Below are 21,210 nucleotides of genomic sequence, written 5' to 3'. Positions count from 1 at the left end.
TAATACTAGGCATGGTAGTCTCGCATGAATTAGACGTTAAACTGTGGCTAAAAAGATAATAACAATGCAAACCCAACCAAATTATCTCAAGTGAAATGATTTTTGACTCTTGATTTTTCTTCTTTCCTGTTTCTTGACATCATCTTTGAAAATGTGGGTATTTATGTGGTTAATACAAGCAACGGGAAGATAAAGGATGTTATACAATTAAGACATGGTTATTGCTAGAAATAAGTCACAGCTGAATTCATGTTGCAAAATGATCTGTAACTGTATTTAAGTTGCTTTCAAACAATTTGATAAATAATTCCTTTATATGTTAATTAGATCTTGTCCATTTTGACCAGTACAGAGTTTGAAGGCAGGGATATATCTAATTAAATTCAATGGAATCCCTTTAAATGTTATCAATCAATCATCAGTTCTATCTATCTATTTGCCTACCTACCCACCCTATTTCTATCATTAATTATTTATCATTTGACTTTCTATAATCTGTTTATCACCTATCATTTATCATCTCTTCTGCTATCAATTATCTATCGTCTGTGTATCTATCATCTATCTATCTATCTATCTATCTATCTATCTATCTATCTATCTATCTCTCTATCTATCATTTATCTATCTATCTATCTATCTATCTATCTATCTATCTATCTATCTATCTATCATCTATCTATCTATCATCTACCTATTCAGTGGTGGGATTCAATTTTTTTTACTACTGGTTCTGTGCGTGTGGCTTGGTGGGCGTGGCATGATTTGGTGGGTATGCTTGGTGGGCGTGGCAGGGGGAAGGATACTGCAAAATCCCCCTTTTCTCCCAATTGAGAGGCAGGGAATAGCTGGGAGTGAGGCCAGTTAGAGGTGGTATTTACCGGTTCGCTGAACTACTCAAAATTTCCACTACCAATTCTCCAGAATTGGTCAGAACTTGCTGAATGTACCATCTCTGTATCTATCTATCTATCTATCTATCTATCTATCTATCTATCTATCATCTATCTATCTATCCATCCATCCATCCATCCATCCATCCATCCACCCACCCACCCATCCATCCTCACCTATCTGCCTATCTAACTACACTATTTCTATCATTTCTATCATCAATTTTATCATCTTACTTTCTATCATTTTTATGTCATTTATCATTTCTTCCTCTATCAATTATCTATCGTCTGTCTATCTATCTATCTATCTATCTATCTATCTATCTATCTATCTATCTAGCTATCTAGCTATCTAGCTATCTAGCTATCTAGCTATCTAGCTATCTAGCTATCTAGCTATCTATCATTTTATCTACCTACCTTATCTATCTATCTATCTATCTATCTATCTATCTATCTATCTATCTATCTATCTATCTATCATCTATCTATCTATCATCATCTATCTATCTATCATCTATCTATCTATCTATCTATCTATCTATCTATCTATCTATCTATCTATCTATCTATCTATCATCTATCATCTATCTATCATCTATCTCGCATCTCTATCATATATCATCTAGCTTGCTATTATCAATTTTCTCTCTCTTTCTATTGCTTATATCACCACCATCCACTAAAGGACTCTGGATGGCAAACAGTGTGACATTATGGTGAAGCCCTATAACACTTTTAGAGAATGAACTGAGATTTGAACTCAACGAATCTCATTGGAACGGATTATAGCATAACACGCTTTTAAAATCTGCTTCAGTGGGTTTCATGATCTGGTCATAAAGATCACACAGGGGCATCAAACTATGAAATACCCTGTATAAATTGCAGCCTTTCTAACTGTCATTGTCAGAGTTGTAAGCAGACACGTGGGTGTGTCAAAGCCCAAATCATTCCTTTCGGTTCAGAGGATTTCAAGAAATTGGACAACTGTATTTCAGTTAATTCTGCTATTGGTTTATTGTTCCTATTTTCGAATGCCTTTTTGTGTGTACGATGTGAGAAACGGATTTGTTTCTGTGCTGCCTGAAAACTTTGTCATTGTAGAAGACTGGAAATTGAAAAAAGTGCATTTAATGGGATTGGTCAAATTTAGAAACATTGATAACCCCTACAACTGAGGATACAGGATGTATTCAAGTATAAAATCTTTAAAGATCCATGATTTATTCAAATCCAATTGGCATTTTTTTCACCAAGAAATTTATTTTTGCTATGCAAAAACCATGCTGAGTAGAAATATTGAATATGGATATTAAAGGAGCTGTATTTCTCCCTAACATCATAGATGTATCCATAGTTGTGTGTGTGTGCGCGCGCGCGCGTGTGTGTGTGTGTAAATGGAAATTCCACATATTTTAAACTTTTTAGAAATTTGTTTTTGTTCTGGGTACATGATTTCTTGTTCTATATATTTTTTTAAAACATTTGTCCAATGTTCAATTTCCTTAATCAAAAAGCAAAACAAAAGCAAAAACAAAACCCATAACACAAATGAGTTAAAAGTGGCAGCCTCTTCAGCTAACTTTAATTTTTGGGGAGACGGAGGAAAAGCGGAAATAGAATATTCATAATTAAGGAGTTTGGTAACATCTTTTGATATGCTCTGAATTTATTAAAAGGCTTTAGGGTCTATTAAAGGTAAAGGTTCCCCTCGCACATGTGCTAGTCATTCGTGACTCTAGGAGGCAGTGCTCATCTCCGTTTCAAAGCCGAAGAGCCAGCGCTGTCTGAAGACGTCTCCGTGGTCATGTGGCCGGCATGACTAAATGCCGAAGGCGCACGGAACGCTGTTACCTTCCCACCAAAGGTGGTTCATATTTTTCTACTTGCATTTTTACATGCTTTCGAACTGCTAGGTTGGCAGAAGCTGGGACAAGTCACGGAAGCTCACTCCATTACATGGCGCTAGGGATTTGAACCGCCGAACTGCCGACCTTTCTGATTGACAAGCTCAGTGTCTTAGCCATTGAGCCATAGCGTTCCTTAGCTTCTATTAGCTATACACAATGTGTTACTCTGAAAAAGTGATAGCAGACTTCAGATTTCTGTTTACGATGAAACACAGTTCTCTTTCTACAGTAAACTTGTATTTAAGCCTACCTAAACAACAAGAGCATGTATGTTAAGTGGCCTGAGAAGATTTCATAGAGTACCAAGTATTGGTAACTTGGAAGCCAGAGATGAATATATACCCCTCTTATTTGATACAGTTTATATATGAAAAGGGAGTTACTATCAAATCTTCTGTCCTTGCAGTCTAGATACTTGGAGGGATTCCAGATAGCTACAAAACAGCATTCTCTTGCCAAAGTATATGGCTTTCAAATATCCACTCCATATCCTTTGTGCATTAGACCTAAACATGACAGATGAAGAATGAACAAACCATGATTCATAGCCAGGAATAACCTACTGAAACAGAGTAGGCAATTATCCCAACGTCACAAAACCATCTTCCCTATAATCTAAATGTCTTCCTATTAACTAATTGCCTTTCAATTATATTCTTTAAAAAAAAATACAAGCCATTTCTGATATCATTGAGCATCATTGATCATAATGTGTCAGTGAATTCTACAAACATGGTGGGAGTGGAAGAGAGAAAGAAAGAAGAAAGCGGGACCAAAGAGCAAAATCTACTATTTTATTTTCATTAAAAAAAAAAAAACAAGCATGAGGTAGTTGTGTTAAGGGGAAAAGGGAGACACAATAGAGAAGAGGTGTAAAAAGGCTACACTAGAACACACACTATTATTTTTTTCCTTCTCTTTTATATAAAATTAAATAATATAAAGACGCTCTGAAGAAATAAAAAATACATTGTCATACGTTAAAAAAGGAGAAAAGAGATAGATCCAATACCTAAAATATTAGGTATATGAATTCAGAGGCCTAAATTGGCAAAAAAATGTCTGTTGCAAATCTAATGCAAAGAAAGGGAATCCTGTATAGACTCCAGTCACTTCCAGGGGGCTGATATGGGCAAAATCCCCAGTAGCCACCTAACATAAATGCACAGATTGGTAAGGCAAGCCAGGGGGGGACAACTCACTACAACCACTCACCATGGCCAACTTGCCATGGTTAACTTGCCAACTCAATATGGCCAACTCGTTGCGGTGCAATTCAACAATTCAGTTTAATTATTTAAAATGATGTAAACATTATTTTGATTTTTGTCACTCGCATTTCATTTTGTCCCTCCTTTGGCATCCTTCCTTTAAATGATTCTGTCCCACTATTTCTTTCATATTAGTGTTAACCCTTGTCCCGGGGTGAGTTTTTCCCCCCTGCAGTGAGTTGGCTGAAGCGAATCGTCATGGCTACAACCCAGGAGGCTGAAGAAAGTTCTCATGTTTTCGGTACAAGCTGTTAGAAGCACTCGCAGAGTGTGTAGTAAGAAACTGCCCCGCCTACCTTTTGAAAGAATCGTGTTACGTAACAGAAGTGAGAGCTGTGAGAGAGAGATGGCTTTCAGCTTAAAACCCCAAAGAAATGAGGGGAACAGCCAGCTCTTGTTTTTTTTTTTAAAAAAAATTCTGCATTCCAATGAAGCAACCTCCAGAGCTGAAAAAAAGGGTTGAATCAGAGATGAAAAACCATGGTTGAATCATATGTCTAGTTTTTCAAAAGATTCTACAGAGAGAATGTCTCTGTATGCTAATCGTCATCAGCTCTCTGCCATAAGGGGTCCAGTCCACTTCAGACCATCCTATTTCAGACAAAATGATAAGACTAGGTTGGTAAGACTAAGACCTACCAAACCTTGCTTCACCATAGTGTGTTGAAGAATCCACAAGTGGTTGGCTTTGAAAAAAAGATTCTGGTTGTAAACCATGATTTACAAACCAAGTAGGTTGGCTGAACATAAATCTATTTGATTTTGGCTTCATGTATGGTATGACCCATCTCAAAGTATTAAGCAGGTTAATCAATTGTTTCAGTGTCCTGCAGACTGAAGCCACAATAACAAGGACCTCCAATGAGGGTCAAATGTTATCCAGGTGATGGAGGAAAACCTGTGGTCCTTGCATCACACTTAGCCATGTTTCTTCAACTGTGGATAATAGAATCAAATGGGTAGGTTGACAACTACTCTCGAAGATCCCAATGTCCACATTTGTTCTTCAGCCCTTCCCTCAACTTTCCTGTAGCCACTCCAAGATTGCTCTTCATCCTTGGTTATCTCCCCGGCTGAGGACTCTCTGCTAATCTCTGGGGCTTCATCCAACGGGCCCTATATTATTGCAGCAAGAAAAGTATCACTAGTGGGGGTCTTCGAATCCAAGACAAGTAGAGACAGTCCACGGCACTGTTCCTGAAACTAATTCATGTGTGGTTTTCAGAACTTCATCACTGATAGACGGTCCATAGAAGATGGTCCATCTCAGAATGGGGGAATGTAAATTACGTTCCACCTCTAGCATGCCCATTTCAAGAGAATGCTATTGGGCTGAAGTTTTATCACTGCAGCACCAATAGTACTTTTCATAACATATGAAATCTCTGGTTAAGGAGGAACACTGGCCAAAAATGGAACTATGTCATGAAGAAAACCTTCCATTCTTTTCTTGACAGAGCTAAGGTACAAACACACTGGTTGTGTGATAGGTTACCTAGTCACAATCCATCTCTCAGATGGATTTTTCAGGAGACTAACGCACATCTAATGCAAAACGCATCTGTGGCTTGTCCTGGTGTGAGTTACACTAGCCACACCTTGCATCAAACCTACAATGCCAGAACATGCTAGCAGGTAGCGGACAAGGTTAATGTATTTATTGAGTGTTTGGTTAACCCTCTAACCATCCCAATGCTAATAGGAAAGGAAATCACATCCAGACAATTGGGAATATTCCTCTGATTCAATGCCTGAATTCACACAACATGCTAAGCCAAGTTATGCTTTATCCGAAGTCTGCTAACTAGCTGGGTTGACAAGCCACAGTCAACTGTAACCTATGATTTATACACCACAAGGGTGGGTCAATCACACAACATGCTTAAGCTACAAATGAACAAACCCTATGTTTGCCTTGGTGCTTTCTCTCTACATCTAGAGACTGGCATTTTAAAGGGGGCTGAAAGTGGCTTCATGCTCCAAACAGATTTGATAGGTTTTGGAGAGCTGGGAGAGAGATATTTTCACAATTATCTTAATCGAAAGATCCTTGCCAAAATACAAATGTGTATTATCCTGATGCAAATTTATTTTTTTCACAGTTTGTGATGGACGATTGGAGATAGAGGTGTCTTCTTTGTAAAAACAGTGTTGGCAAAAAAAAATTGCATTTGGCTTTAGTCCTAGCACCGTGATGGTGAACCTGTGGCACCAGAGCCATTTCTGAGGGCGTGTGAGGCATTGCCCTGTCAGCTCCAGTGCGCCAGCTGATTTTTGGCCTTGATTTTCAGCCGTTTTTTGCCCTCAGGAGGGTTCCCTGAAGCTTCCAGAGGGCAAAAAACTTCTCAACGTGCAAACCAGAAGTTCGGGAACGGACTTCTGGTTTGCGTGTTGGGCTGGTTTTTGCCCTTCGGAGGCTTCAGGGAAGCCTCCTGAGGCCTCCAGAAGGAGAAAAATAGCTCAATGGGCAACCTGGAAGTCCATTCCCGAACTTTTGGTTTGCATGTTGGGCTGTTTTTCTCCCTCCGGAGGCCTCAGGCGGCTTTTCTGAAGCCTGCGGAGAGCAAAAAACGACCCAACACACAAACTGGAAGTCTGGAGGCTTCAGTGAGGCCTGCACGCATGTGCGTGGGGGAGGGGAGGGCATTGCATTATCGGTGTGGAGAGCACGCTCCCCACGCCTCCACCAAAAGTTTAGCCATCACTGTTCTACGACCTAGGGCAGCAGAACAAGGGATTCTATGAAATCTTCTCAGGCCATCTGACTTATTGCTTTCCATCTCTGCTGCATTTCATCCTTTGGAGATGTAGAAGGGCACCTAAGGTCTGTGACACCGTTCAGAAGAGCAGATAAGCTCCAGGACCAACCTCTTCATGACATCTCATGAGACAATCTTCCTCCCAACGCAACGTGTTGTGTGTGACTGCTTCACCTGGTAGTAAAATGGTGTATGCAGTTGGTGGGCTGGAAAGGCCTGTGGGCCTTATGCTGCCTACTCCTGGGTCTTTGTGAGGCACAACATTAACTCATAATTGGTATGAAGTTCACCAATTCTCAGTAGCCTTTGCAGAGCGGCTGGGGAGGAGAGCGAGCGAGCAGACACAATACTTTGTGGGGAGAAGCTTCTCCTTATAAAATCTTATGGCACTAATATCATCCCCTTCTCAACCGCGCTTTATGAGACTATTTAGTGCCACGAAGGCCTAATATTTATAGCTATTCTGTTTCTCTGAGCTCTGCCATGGCCAAGAATGTAATTGAAGCTCTCATCAAAGATGGTGGACGCATGCTGCGTTTTCAAACCCGGGAGGCGAGTCAATTACATTAGAGAGGCTGCCATGCAGAAGGCCTTGCGGTTGGGCTGTGGGAAGAGCATCGCGCAAGGTGGGCCTCGTGTCCACTCCTCCTTTGTGAGATGAGTCAGCGCCCCCGCTTCCCATTGCGTCCAAGCTTCCTCCAGTCTGGGGGAGCCCTCCGTCTGCTCCGTGTAATTTGATAGCTCTCTGGTTAGCCTCTTTCTTGATCTTCAGCAATGCAACAGGTGCTTCAGGCTCAGCTTTGCCATCTCGGTCTTGGGACATAACACTGAGATCTTGCTGAGAGGAGCTGTAAGAAACCTGTTCAGGTAGGTCTTCCATGGGGAATGTTTCTGGCTCCCAATCCTCATGGGGAGTCCTTTCCAGGTCCAGCATATGGAGTTGGGAACCACAATCTCGGTTGGAGGCTAAGAAATCCGAATGGACAATGACCTCGGCTTCCAGTTGATTGAGGCTACTGGGTGGGTGCTCCTTTTTCGCTTCATTCTTAGGAATAATAATAAAAAAAGGATTCTTAGAACTCTAGAAATGGACTTGGCCCCCGAGATCAACAAACCCAACCCCCTGTTAGTGCAAGAATCCAAATTTAAGTGAGTAAGAACTGTCGGAGTATCTTCTTCAATTATATGGCAAAATTCAAGAAACCAGTGATCTAACTTAGATTTTTTGGGGGGTTAATTCATTATGCAGTGACCTTGTAACTTTCAATTTTATAACTCTGATAAGAAAAAAATTAAGGCATTCATGTATGAATCTTTTTTGCGACCTGTAGAAACTGTAATTTGCAGTGTAATGGCAGTTAAAATATACTGTACGTAAGAACTATCAGAGTATATTCATGAACTGGAATAGGGCTTTAGTAACAAGGTCAGCCAATGGGGACTGTTTGGAAACTGAAACAGTATTTGCTGGAGACAGCTAGGAGCCTGGGTGTGACTTAGACTAACTTCTGTGCAAAAGCAGCAGTCTAGTCTGCTGGAATTGAAACTGGAAACTGTTCTCTCCTCTGCTTGTGTGTTTGCTGGTATCTACCATGTTGGAAAAAGCAGCCTTTGGTATTGTATATATGACTTACGTGTTATATTATATATCAAGAGGAGTTAATGAATCCTGCTGAATCAGTTACCTCTGCGTGCTTTCTGAATTTGATTGCTGCAACAAACTCTGACAAGAATATATTTCAAGAACCTACCCAGGTAGATCAAGGTAGACACAGGAGACACAGGAGAAAGATGCTAGGTCACCCAACCTGCCATTCTTTACAGTTCCTTGGATTGGACCAGCTGTCAAACTCAAATTCATTGAGGGCCGCGTCAGGGTTGGGTTTGACCTTGGGGGCCGGGGTGGGCGTGGCCAGCTCGACATCATTCATGTCGAGGGCGCTTGGGATGGCCCAAGTGTTCTGCCAGCAAAAATGGACTCCCAAGCTCTGTTTTGGGAGTGCCGCCTGTGGCCCTTACGAGCGCCATTTTTGCTGGCAGAGGCAGGGCAGGTTACTCCTTCGCTGTTTCCAGAGTGGTCCCATGAGCCAGATCTAAGCACACTGAAGGCTGGATTCGGCCCCCGGGCCTTGAGTTTGACATCCCTGGATTAGACCATCCATAATTCTTAGCCAGGTGAGCTGTGGCCAGTTTACCTTCAGAATCCTGCTATTCAGCATACCAGGAAACTATCAGGAGAGGCTGGGCGCTTATTTTGCTACTTTATTTTGTTGGGTCATGTCCAAAATCCAGAGCAGAAACAACCAAAGTGTGATAAATCCCCAAACTAGTGTGATAAGTGAAGCTCAGCACCTTAAGAGACTTCACCATCTCCATAGATAGTCTTTTAACAAAGTGGTGGGTCACCTTCCCAATTATAGACAGAAAATGTCTCCCCGCTGGGAATACACACTGTGTAAAGGTAAAGGTTCCCCTCGCACATATGTGCTAATCATTCCTGACTCTAGGGGGCGATGCTCATCTCCGTTTCAAAGCCGAAAAGCCAGCGCTTGTCCAAAGACATCTCTGTGGTCCTGTGGCCAGCATGACTAAATGCCAAAGGCACACAGAACGCTGTTACTTTCCCACCAATGGTGGTCCCTATTTTTCTACTTGGATTTCTTACGTGCTTTTGAACTGCTAGGTTGGCAGAAGCTGGGACAAGTAACAGGAGCTCACTCCGTTACGCGGCGCTAGGGATTCGAACTGCCGAACTGCTGACCTTCTGATCAACAAGCTCAGCGTCTGAGCCACTGAGCCACCACGTCCTTTTGATACACACCGTGACAACCTCATAAACCAGCGCTTGCAACAAGAGCTTCTGTCCTCCATTGGAAGCCATCTTCACTGATCCATTCAAAGCCATGGTGGGCTCTTTTGGAATGGAGACTCCGTAGCCAGCGATGCTGTTTGTCCAGCTGTTCAGTGATTTCTCCCACGGAGGCTGCAGAATCAAAAGAAAAGGCACATTATCTGTAATCCCACACTGGTATTTATATGCTTAAAGCTGTTTTATTTGCTCTTCCTTCGGATTTTAATTTCACAGGAATGCTTTACAGGAATTCTCAGCATAATATAGAACAACACGATCACAACTTCATTTTAAAGACAAAAGACCTGGATGAACACAAAAAAGGCTTTGGCTAGGAAAACTGCAATACGGCATCTGGAGAACCTCTCAAAATAGCATATTATATATATATATATATATATATATATATATATATATATATATATATATATATATATATATATATATATATATATATATATATATATATATATATATATATATATATATATATATATATATATATACATACATACATACATACATACATACATACATACATACATACACATACACATACACACACATATACATGTTGTATTTGTGCTGATAAATAAATAAAGGGAGACTAGTATAGATCTATTTCGAGCTAATTAGCTCTCATCAGTTAGCCATACCCTTACTGGGATTTGAACCTGGGCTGTATTATATCTTAGGCAGGAGTCTTAGCCACTAAGCCACAGGCTCGCCGCCTTATCAGTTGATAAGGTGTAACACAAATACATACATACATACATACATACATACATACATACATACATACATACATACATATATAATTTCCTCTAGTTAACAACAATTGTATTTCTGGAAGATACCAAAAGAACAAGTTCAGCAGAAGACTTTGAATACAGAACTTCACTAGAAAGGAAGACTGAAATAGGGTAATGGATAGTAACACAACTGGAAAGTTCGAGGCAGAGGGGTACTGTGACTAAATTGTCACTGTTCAAAAATTATACAAGCATATGTACATGTATAGGGACGCGGTGGCTCAGTGGCTCAGACGTTGAGCTTGTCGATCAGAAAGGTCGGCAGTTCAGCGGTTGAAATCCCTAGCACTGTGTAATGGAGTGAGCTCCCGTTACTTGTCCCAGCTTCTGCCAACCTAGCAGTTTGAAAGCATGTAGAAAAATGCAAGTAGAAAAATAGGAACCACCTTTGGTGGGGAGGTAACAGTGCTCTGTGCGCCTTCGGTATTGAGTCATGCCGGCCACATGACCACGGAGACATCTTTGGACAGTGCTGGCTCTTCGGCTTTGAAACAGATATGAGCACCGCCCCCTAGAGTTGGGAACGACTAGCATGCATGTGCGAGGGGAACCTTTATCTTATATACATGTATGAAAATTCTTCATATATACAATATTTTGTCTGGTTTTACTTTCTGTTTCTTTCCCTTTTTTCTGTTAAGTCAAAAAAATAAAAGCGATTAAAAAAAAAAGAAATGCAGCCACCGAGCAGAGTGTGTCTCTGTATGTGTGTACGCAAACAACTTTCAAGATGGCAAAGTCTCCTGCTTGTCCCCACAAAGTGCAAGGAGCAGGACAAACATAAACACACACACACACACACAGAGTGATGTCTTAGTAGGTCAACTTTCAGCAGTGTATTTGCTTCCCTCTAGCGGCTACACAAATGCAGGCGGGATTTACTGCGCTTAGAATAGTCGGTGTGTGGATTTGTGCTTACATTTGTAAATGCTGGACTTGAAGTTATTAGTGGACCTTTTAAATGGGCAAAGGAGTGGGAGGGGTGTAAAAAAAGGGGGCATGGCCAATTGAAGGCAATATAGGTACTCCTTGAATGACAACCATTTGTTTAGCAACCATCTGAAGTTGTAACGGGCGAAAGTAAAGATTCCCCTTGCCCAGTCGTGTCTGACACTAGGGGGCAGTGCTCATCTCTGTTTCTTAAGCAGAGGGACTCAGGGTTGTTGGAGGAGATTTTCATGGTTATGTGGCCAGCATGCCTATATGCTAAAGCTGCACAGAACACTGTTACCTTCCTACCGAAGTGGTACCTATTGATCTGCTCGCATTTGCATGCTTTTTAACTGCTAGGTGGGCAGGAGCTGGAGCAAGGAACGGGAACTCAACCGTTGCATGGTGCGTGGGTACTGAACCCGGGCTGTTACAATAGCACTGAAAAAAATAAGTGGCTTAGAACTGGTCTTCGCATTTTCAACTGTTGCAGCATCTCCACAGTCAGATAATTAGGAATTTGGGCACTTGACAACTGGCATGTATTTACAACAATCGCAGCATCCTGGGAAGAGTGGGGGCGGCGCAGTGGTTAGAATCAGTGGTGGGATTCAATATTTTTTCACTACCGGTTCTGTGGGCATGGCGTGGCTTGGTGGGGGTGGCAGGGGAAGGATACTGCAAAATCCCGATTCCCAGGGAAGGATTCTCCATTTCCACCCCACTCCAGGGGAAGGATACTGTAAAATCTCCATTTCCACCCCACTCCAGGGGAAGGATACTGTAAAATCTCCATTTCCACCCCACTCCAGGGCAAGGATACTGTAAACTCTCCATTTCCACCCCACTCCAGGGGGAGGATACTATGAAATCTCCATTTCCATCCCACTCCAGGGCAAGGATACTGTAAAATCTCCATTTCCACCCCACTCCAGGGGAAGGATACTATGAAATCTCCATTTCCACCCCACTTTGGGGCAAGGATACTGTAAACTCTCCATTTCCACCCCACTCCAAGGGAAGGATACTATGAAATCTCCATTCCCTCCCCACCCCGCTAATCTGCTTTCCAGCTCTGTTCTCCTGTGCAGGGCAACAGAAGAAGGCCCAGACAATCAGCTGGAACTCCGATCAGCTGGGACTCAGGAGGCAGCAAACAGATGGGAGCAGAGCCAGCCAGAGGTGGTATTCCGAACTACTCAAAATTTCTCCAACTAGTTTGCCAGAACCGGTCAGAACTGGCTGAATACCACCTCTGCTTAGAATGAAGTATGGGATGCTAATTCACTGCTCCATAAGAAGAATGGGTTCCCATAGAACACCATGAAAGGACCTCGTCCATACCTTAATTGGGATGTGGCCCACACTGTCCTCCAACGGATGACCACGGATGAGACCATGGGCTTCAGTCAGTTCTGCGCAATCGCTTGGAGGTGAGGGAGCCCCGTCAGAAAGGGGAGCCATGAGGGACTCCATTTCGTGGGAAGTGGAAGGGATTACCGAGAGGGGTGCTGCTTGTCGGCTCCGGTGGTGGTAAGCGTGGCTTCCTGAAGCTTGGGAATCCAAACCAGGCATCGATTTCCTACAGAAAAGAATGAGACAATTATTGTTCACCAAGGACAGCTCCCATAGACCCTGGTCCCAGGCTGATCACAAGCCTCAGGATCTTAGTAGCAAATGCTACTCGGAAGTGATGTTATATTTCCTTGCTCAAGAATGGTGGGGATTTGTTATGTAGTTTTGTGCAGTTTTGTTTATTCATATTTGATGGTTTGCTTGTATTGAGTTTTCATTGTAAACCTCTAATCCTCTCTCCAATCTGATGGCCTTATATAACAGTGGTGGGATTCAAATATTTTTATTACTGGTTCTGTGGGCATGGCTTGGTGGGCATGGCCAGGGAAGGATACTGCAAAATCCCCATTCCCTCCCCACGCCTGGGGGAAGGATATTGCAAAATCCTCATTCCCTCCTGATCAGCTGGGACTTGGGAGGCAGATAATAGATGAGGGTGGGGCCAGCCAGGGATGGTATTTACCGGTTCTCCGAACTACTCGAAATTTCCTCTACTGCTTCTCCAGAATGGTCAGAACCTGCTGAATACCACATCTGCCTTATACCTCCTTTGCATAATAGCTACCATCATACAGAATAACAGAGTTGGAAGGGGCCTTGGAGATCTATAGTCCAACCCCCTGCTCAAGCAGGAGACCCTAAACCATTCCAGATAAATGGCTGCCCAGTCTCTTCTCGAAAGCCTCCGGTGATGGCAAACCCACAACTTCTGGAGGCAAGCTGTTCCCCTAACTGTTCTCACTGTCAGGAAGTTTCTACTTAGTTCTAGGTTGGAACTAAGTTGGTAAATCAAGGCAAATCGTTTCCTTGTCTTCAAGGAAAAACCAACCAACCCCAACTGCCTTTTGAAAAGCACCTTTGGGACATGACAGAGTCTAGTTTCTGCTTGGTTGCCTTGTTTTCACAGGGGGGGGGGGGCGCTTAAAGGTGAAACGATCCCTCTCAACATGCATCAATTCCACCCTTCCCAATTCTTTGACAACATTCACCCTTGAACACAGGCAGAAGTCAAACGGGGCAGAGAAGGCAGACAAGCGGGCTCAACGCATTGGAGATGACATCAACACAAGACTTACTTCAGGTAATTGTTGCGAAAGCTGACACAAGCACAAAAGACGATGCAGAGGAGGCAGATGGCTAATGTGATTCCGGTGATAGAATGAACTAAGATATCTGCAGGTGAAGGACAAAGGAGAACATGGAAGCAGAGAGGAATTATTTCTACTTTCCTTCTAACAACCATCCCGGCTGGGCAGAGAGAGAGAGACAGAGAGGGAGGGACTGGTCCAAACCCTCTCCATGAACTTCTGTTGCTGAGGAAGGACCTGATCCTGAATCCCCAGGATGTCAATTCCATGTCAAGATATACCACAATAGTTCTCTAAAGTGTTACACTTCTCTTCTCTTGTTATTTTGTACTTTTCTTCTCTTCTATTCTACTGTTATTTTGTAATTTTCTTCTCTTTTAGTTATTTTGTAATTTTCTTCTCTTCTATTCTACTGTTATTTTGTAATTTTCTTTTCCTCTCCTCTTCTCCTCTCCTCTCCCCATTCCCTTCCTATTCCTATTCCACCCCACTCCATCCCTGCCCACCCTTCTTTTTAAGGTGGCAAAAGGAACCAGCAGCCGTTACCTGTGAATCCCTCCGGCAAGGTCTGCACATCCTTCACACTAGAATACGGTCCTGATCCTACAACCGTCTTGGCTCCCACCTTGAAGAAATATCTGGTGTCGCTCTCCAACCCGTCAACTTCGGCACTGAAGGTACTGCCTGAAGAAGAGAGGAATTCTGGATGTGGTATCAGATTCCAATATTCCAGCCCCAAAGGTTGCAGCAATTTGAAGCTGCTTTCTTCCTGCCCCGATGATCCATGCTCCCCAGTGATGTACACATGGAGGAGCTCAAAAAAAGTGATGCCCATAAAAAATAACAGAATAACAAGAGTTGGAAGGGACCTTGGAGGTCTTCTACTCCAACCTCCTGCTCAGGCAGGAGACCCTCTACCAGTCCAGACAAACGGTTGTCTATTCTCTTCTTGTAAGCCTCCAATGTTGGAGCATCCACAACTTCTGAAGGCAAGTTGTTCCACTGATTAATTATTCTCACTGTCAAAAATTTCTCCTTAGTTCTAGGTTGCTTCTCTCCTTCATTGATTTCCATCCATTACTTCTTGTACTTCCCTCAGATGGTTTAGAAAATAGTTTGACTCCCTCTTCTTTGTGGCAACTCCTGAGATATTGGAAGACTGCTATCATGTCTCCCCTAGTCCTTCTTTTCATTACATTTGACATACCCAATTCCTGCAACTGTTCTTTATATGTTTTAGTGTTCAGCCCCCTAATCATCCTTGTTGCTAGAGTTGGCTGGGGAATTCTTGGAGTTAAAGTCTACATGTCATGCTACCATCATCTCATCCCTACTCTTTCTTTTCATTGAACTTTAAAAAAGTGAACTTTGATTGCAGGATGATGGCCAACACCCCTTCCCTTTGCAGATAACTCTGGATGTTTCTATGCATTTGCAGACCTAGGGCTCACCCTCTTTGGTCAACAGTGTCCACATCTCATCCGGCTGGGTGCAGTTGGCATTGTAGAGGATGACATATTCCACAATGATGCCATTCGGTTCCAAGGGGGGACACCAGTGAATCTGGACCGCGTATGGGTTGATGGGATGCAATTGGAGGTCAGAAGGGGGAGTGGAGGGTCCTGCAGGAAAACAGCAGAGGCAGCAGGAGACAGAAAGCAAGCATAAGGTGATCTGGAAGAGCCTCTGAAACTATTCTCCCGCACCCAGGTTCCCTGATTAGACAAATCAGATCAAATCCAGTCCTAAGCCCAGATATAAACAAAGATAAAATAAAAGTAATTTATCCATATCTACCTACCTACCTACCTACTCCTATACCTCCTTGTCTATCTATTCATCAATCCACCCACATACCCACATATCCATCATCCACCCATCCATCCATCTATGTACCCACCCACCTACCCACATATCCATCCGTCTGTCCATCCAAATCTATCTATCTATCTATCTATCTATCTATCTATCTATCTATCTATCTATCTATCTATCATCTATCTATCTATCTATCATCATCATGTCATCTATAGGTATCATCCATCTATCCACCCACCCACATATCCATCCATCCATCCATCCATCTATCCACCCACCCACCCACCCACATATCCATCCGTCTGTCCATCCATATCTATCTATCTATCTATCTATCTATCTATCTATCTATCTATCTATCTATCTATCTATCTATCTATCATCTATCTATCTATCTATCTATCTATCTATCTATCTATCTTCATCATCATCATCATCATCATCATCATCATCATCATCACCATGTCATCTATAGCTATCATCCATCCATCTATCTATCTACCCACATATCCATTCATCCATCCATCCATCCATCCATTTGTCTGTCTATTATCTACCTATTATCTGTCTAAATAAATAAAAAAACAACCATCCTTATAGACTTGCTTGCAATCTCCTTTTTGGAGGTTGACAATTCTTGGAGATGAAGGCTAGGAATGGGGACTTTTTGGCATTGGCTCCCTGATAGCAAAGAAAAGAATACAACTGAAACAAAATATGTCAAAAAAATGCAAATGAAGAAGTTTAAAACTTGGGGAAATGTGTTTTTCACCCAACATGTATATTAGTAATCTTCTATTCAGGGGCATCTATGGAGAGAGAGGTGTGTGTGTGTGTGTGTGTGTGTGTGTGTGTGTGTGTGAGAGAGAGAGAGAGAGAGAGAGAGAGAGAGAGAATGGAGCATGAAAAGAATAGGGCTCTGATTGCACAGTTGCAGCTTTTGATGCTAAGGTTAAAAAAATTGAGAGCTTCTTTTCCTTCATTTGGAGAGAATATTTAAAAATCTACTCAAGCTCTCCTTTTTTATTGCTCTGATTGTAACAGGTTTTATCTGTACTAGCAACTATTGTGGGTATTTGGATATAGAAAAGACTTTCATATAAACTCGTTGAAATGGTTCACTATAGAAATAGTAAAATAAAAATTAAGTAAAATAATAAAATAATGCAATAAAAATAACATAATAAAATGAAAAATAAATAAATAAAATAAATGTAACAAATAATAAGATAAATAATAAAATAATATAAATCAAATAATAAAATGAAATAATGAAATAAATAATAAATAAAATGATAAAATGAAATGAAATAATAAAATATAATGAAATAATAAAATGAAATAATGAAATAATGAAATGAAATAATAAATTAAAATAAATGAAATAATAAAATAAATGAAATAATAAAGTAAATGAAATAATAAAATGAAATAAATAATAAAATGAAATAAATAATGAAATGAAATAAATAATAAAATGAAATGAAATAATAAATAAAATAAAAATAAAATAAAATCTAGAAACTTCTGGGCTCTTTTTTTTTTGAAAGGACTCCTTTTCTGCCGTACTAAGATTAAGAGCCTCCTTTGCATTCCCATCCCATTCCATTGTCAGGTAACATTTCATGCTTCTATGCTTACTGTCTGGGAGAGTGAAACACTCCACCACATTTCCAAAGGGACTGTCCATTCCGACCCCGTTGGACTGCACCGCAAACTCGTATCTTGTGAATGGTTTCAGTCCACTGATAAGAACATCCTCTTTAGAGCTATGGAGAAGGAGAAGAAGAAAATTCCCACCAGAGGATGAACCCAGGATCACACAAACGGGCCTCCTTCAAAGACGGGCATGATTTTGGCAGCCTTTGAATGGTAGAATGATAGAATGATAGAAATGTAGGGCTGGAAGGAACGTAGAATCACAGGGCTGGAAGGGACCTTGGGAGGTCTTCTAGTCCAACCCCCTGCCTCAAAGCAGGAGTCCTTATACCATCCTGGACAAATGGAAAAGGAATATCTTGGTAGCCAATACGGGGCCTTTACCAACTTCTGATTTAGCCTTTGTTTTATCTAAAGGATGGAAAAACAGATTAAAATCTGGTGGGTCAGAGAATCTGACAACTACCCAAAGCGATTTCTCTGGGTCTCTAGAATGACTAATGAGGGATATACAAAAGATAAAGAAAGATTGAAGTTTAACAGAGACAAGTTTAACAGAGTTGGAAGGGACCTTGTAGGTCATCTAGTCCAACCCCCTCGCCCAAGCAGGAGACACCTACACAAATCTCAAAGCAGCTCAGAAAACTATAAAGGCAACTGGATTTTGGTTTCTTCAGAGCTTCTTGGATGAGAAGCGAAGTGTCTTCAAGGAAAAACAAAGTCCAGTTGCCTTTTGGAAAAAGCACCTTTGTGGCAACCCTGATCGGAATGACCGAGAATCTCCACAGACACTGTAATACGAAGGAGAAAACATAAATGCTCCCCACTAGATGATCTGAATGCTTCCCATAAGAAAAAAAAACCCTGTTTTTAATTCTTTGGTAAGAAAAGCCCCCGCATTAATTCTTCTCCACACAACAGTGACAACATTTGCACAAATGACTTCATTTGCACAATGCACCACGAGCCTTGGGACATCCCGGACTCTCCTACCTTGTGTAATACATCACAAGCGAGGCGTTCTTTAACCCCCAAGGGCTGAATCGCACCGTGTAGTTGACGATCTTCACGGTGGTGAAGTTGGGTTTCTTCCAACGCAGCCGAATCGTAGTGGAACTATTGGAATCGACGTGGAGATGACCAGGAGGTGGTGGGGGGCCTTTATGAACGGGAAGATCTGAGAAGATAATTACGGAAAAGGAGGAGGAGGAGGGGAAGAGGAAGGGGAAGGGGAAGGAGGAAGAGAAGAAGAATGGGAAGAAGGGGAAAGAAGAAAAGGAAGAGGAAGAAGGAGGGGGAGGGGAAGGGGAAAGAAGAAGAGGAAGAAGAAGAGGAGGAGGGGAAGGGGAAGAAGGGGAAAGAAGAAGAAGAAGAAGAAGAAGAAGAAGAAGAAGAAGAGAAGAAGAAGAAGGGGAGGAGGAGGAGCAGCAGCAGCAGGAGGAACAAGAAGAAAGAAAGAAAGAAAGAAAGAAAGAAAGAAAGTTACAACAGCACTGAAAAAATGTGACTGATGACCATCTTTCACACTTAATGACCGCTGCAGCATCCCCGGGCTCACGTGATCCCCTTTTGCGACCTTCTGACGAGCAAAGTCAATGGGGAAGTCCAGACTCACTTAACAACCATGTGACTCATTGAAGAACTGGAGCGATTCACTTAATGAAGGCAGCGAGAAAAGTCGTGAAACGGGGCCAAACTCACTTAACAAATTTCTCACCTAGCAACATGGGGCTCCTTTATGGCCGTAAGTTGAGGATTATTTCTAACAACTCCACTTTTTGAGTAGGTTAAGCTTACGTTTGAAGCAGTTGCAAACAGTTTTTCAATTCCACCTTGAAAGAAAAGATACCTACCAGCTGCGGTGACAGGCGCTCGCTCCGTCCTCCCCTTCCACACGGCTGCGAAGCCCTCTTCATGCTTGTTGAAAGCCATCAGCCGGATTTCATAAAGCTGTCCAGGAACTGGACGGAGTAAAACAGAGATAAGCCACTAACTGAACAAAATGCCAAAAAAAGGCAGAAGCCAGCAAAAAAAAAATTAGTTTAGCTGAACTCTGGCATTCTGCTAGCTGGAAATTTTTTTTTTCATGTTTTATTTATTTTATTGCATTGCTTTCCATTTCCATCAAACTGAGCATGATCTGGGTAGAATTATTTAAACAGTCATAATCCACATATTTGTTATTATGTTCGTCAGGTAGGGAAAGCTGGGGGAGGGGGGAAACCTGCAGAGATTAGGGAAGGCCCCACTTCCCGCGCATGCACGGCTGAGACCCGAAGGCCAGCTGGCTGGTGGGAGGCATGTGTGCATGTATGGTGGAACTGGGGCAAGCCGACACGTGGCACACAGAGAGGTTCGCCATCATGGCTATAGAGCAGTGTTTCTCAAACTTGGCGACTTTAAGTCCTGTGGACTTCAACTCCCAGAATTCCCCAGCCAGCATGCTGGCTGGGGGATTCTGGGAGTTGAAGTCCACAGGACTTAAAGTCGCCAAGTTTGAGAAACACTGCTATAGAGCAACAATTCTCAACACTGTGAACTTTAAGATGGGTGGACTTCAGTTCCCAGGCTTCTCCAGCCAGTCATGCTGTATTTGGAGCAATTTGGAGCATACTTTTGGAATGTTGGGACATACTGGCTGGGGAATTCTGGAGCTGAAATTTAACTTAACATCCCCAAGGCTGAGAAACACTATTATCAAAGCAATGACCAGAACTGAACAGGGGCCTAAAATACAAGACAAGACAATAGCAGAGTTGGAAGGGACCTTGGAGGTCTTCTAGTCCAACCCCCTGCCTAGGCAGGAAACCCTATACCGTTCCAGACAAATGGCTATCCAACATCTTCTTAAAGACTTCCAGTGTTGAGGCATTCACAACTTCTGGAGGCAAGTTGTTCCACGGATTAATTGTTCTAACTGTCAGGAAATGTCTCCTTAGTTCTAAGTTGCTTCTCTCCTTGATTAGTTTCCACCCATTGCTTCTTGTTCTACCCTCAGGTGCCTTGGAGAATAGTTTGACTCCCTCTTCTTTCTGGCAACCCCTGAGATATTGGAACACTGCTATCATGTCTCCCCTAATCCTTCTTTCTCTTAAGCTAGACATACCCAGTTCCTGCAATCGTTCTTCATATGTTTTAGTCTCCAGTCCCCTAATCCTCTTTGTTGCTCTTCTCTGCACTCTTTCTAGAGTCTCCACATCTTTTCTACATCGTGGTGACCAAAACTGGATGCAGTATTCCAAGTGTGGCCTTACCAAGGCATTATAAAGTGGTATTAAGACTTCACGTGATCTTGATTCTATCCCTCTGTTGATGCAGCCTAGAACTGTGTTGGCTTTTTTGGCAGCTGCCGCACACGGCTGGCTCCTATTTAAATAGTTGTCCACTAGGACTCCAAGATCCCTCTCACAGTTACTACTATTGAGCAAGGTACCACCTGTACTGTACCTGTGCATTTCGTTTGTTTTGCCTAAATGTAGAACCGTACTTGTTTCACCATTGAATTTCATTTTATTAGAAATCCACCAGAGTAAGCAGGAAAAGGCAGATGCTGGTGGAACTTTTGTTGCTCTTGTTTAAACCTCAATGGTTCAACAATTTGGTGTTCCCTAATTGTGGGTCAATGGTGCAAAAGGCCA

General features: G+C 42.1%; 1 protein-coding gene across 2 annotated transcripts in view; it reads right to left on the bottom strand.

Annotated features, from left to right (window-relative positions):
* Positions 1 to 3,589: 3,589 nt before the first annotated feature.
* IGDCC4 (immunoglobulin superfamily DCC subclass member 4) overlaps positions 3,590 to 21,210 on the bottom strand; it is an 84,430-nt gene continuing 66,809 nt past the window's right edge. For both annotated transcript variants that reach the window (XM_081964587.1, XM_081964586.1), the window contains exons 14-22: positions 19,426 to 19,533; positions 18,566 to 18,749; positions 17,555 to 17,682; positions 15,547 to 15,717; positions 14,642 to 14,779; positions 14,084 to 14,180; positions 12,777 to 13,014; positions 9,661 to 9,822; positions 3,590 to 7,884 (exon numbers count right to left, since the gene is read on the bottom strand). In XM_081964587.1, coding sequence (XP_081820713.1) covers positions 7,351 to 7,884; positions 9,661 to 9,822; positions 12,777 to 13,014; positions 14,084 to 14,180; positions 14,642 to 14,779; positions 15,547 to 15,717; positions 17,555 to 17,682; positions 18,566 to 18,749; positions 19,426 to 19,533 — 1,760 coding nt within the window. In that variant the 3' untranslated portion in view covers positions 3,590 to 7,350. The remainder of the gene's footprint in view (positions 7,885 to 9,660; positions 9,823 to 12,776; positions 13,015 to 14,083; positions 14,181 to 14,641; positions 14,780 to 15,546; positions 15,718 to 17,554; positions 17,683 to 18,565; positions 18,750 to 19,425; positions 19,534 to 21,210) is intronic.

The sequence above is a fragment of the Natrix helvetica genome (assembly GCF_964273705.1).
Source record: "Natrix helvetica genome assembly, chromosome: 12".
Classification (NCBI taxonomy): Eukaryota; Metazoa; Chordata; class Lepidosauria; order Squamata; family Natricidae; genus Natrix; species Natrix helvetica.
Note: the sequence above shows the minus strand (reverse complement) of the source record. Positions and strands in the feature narration are given on the sequence as shown.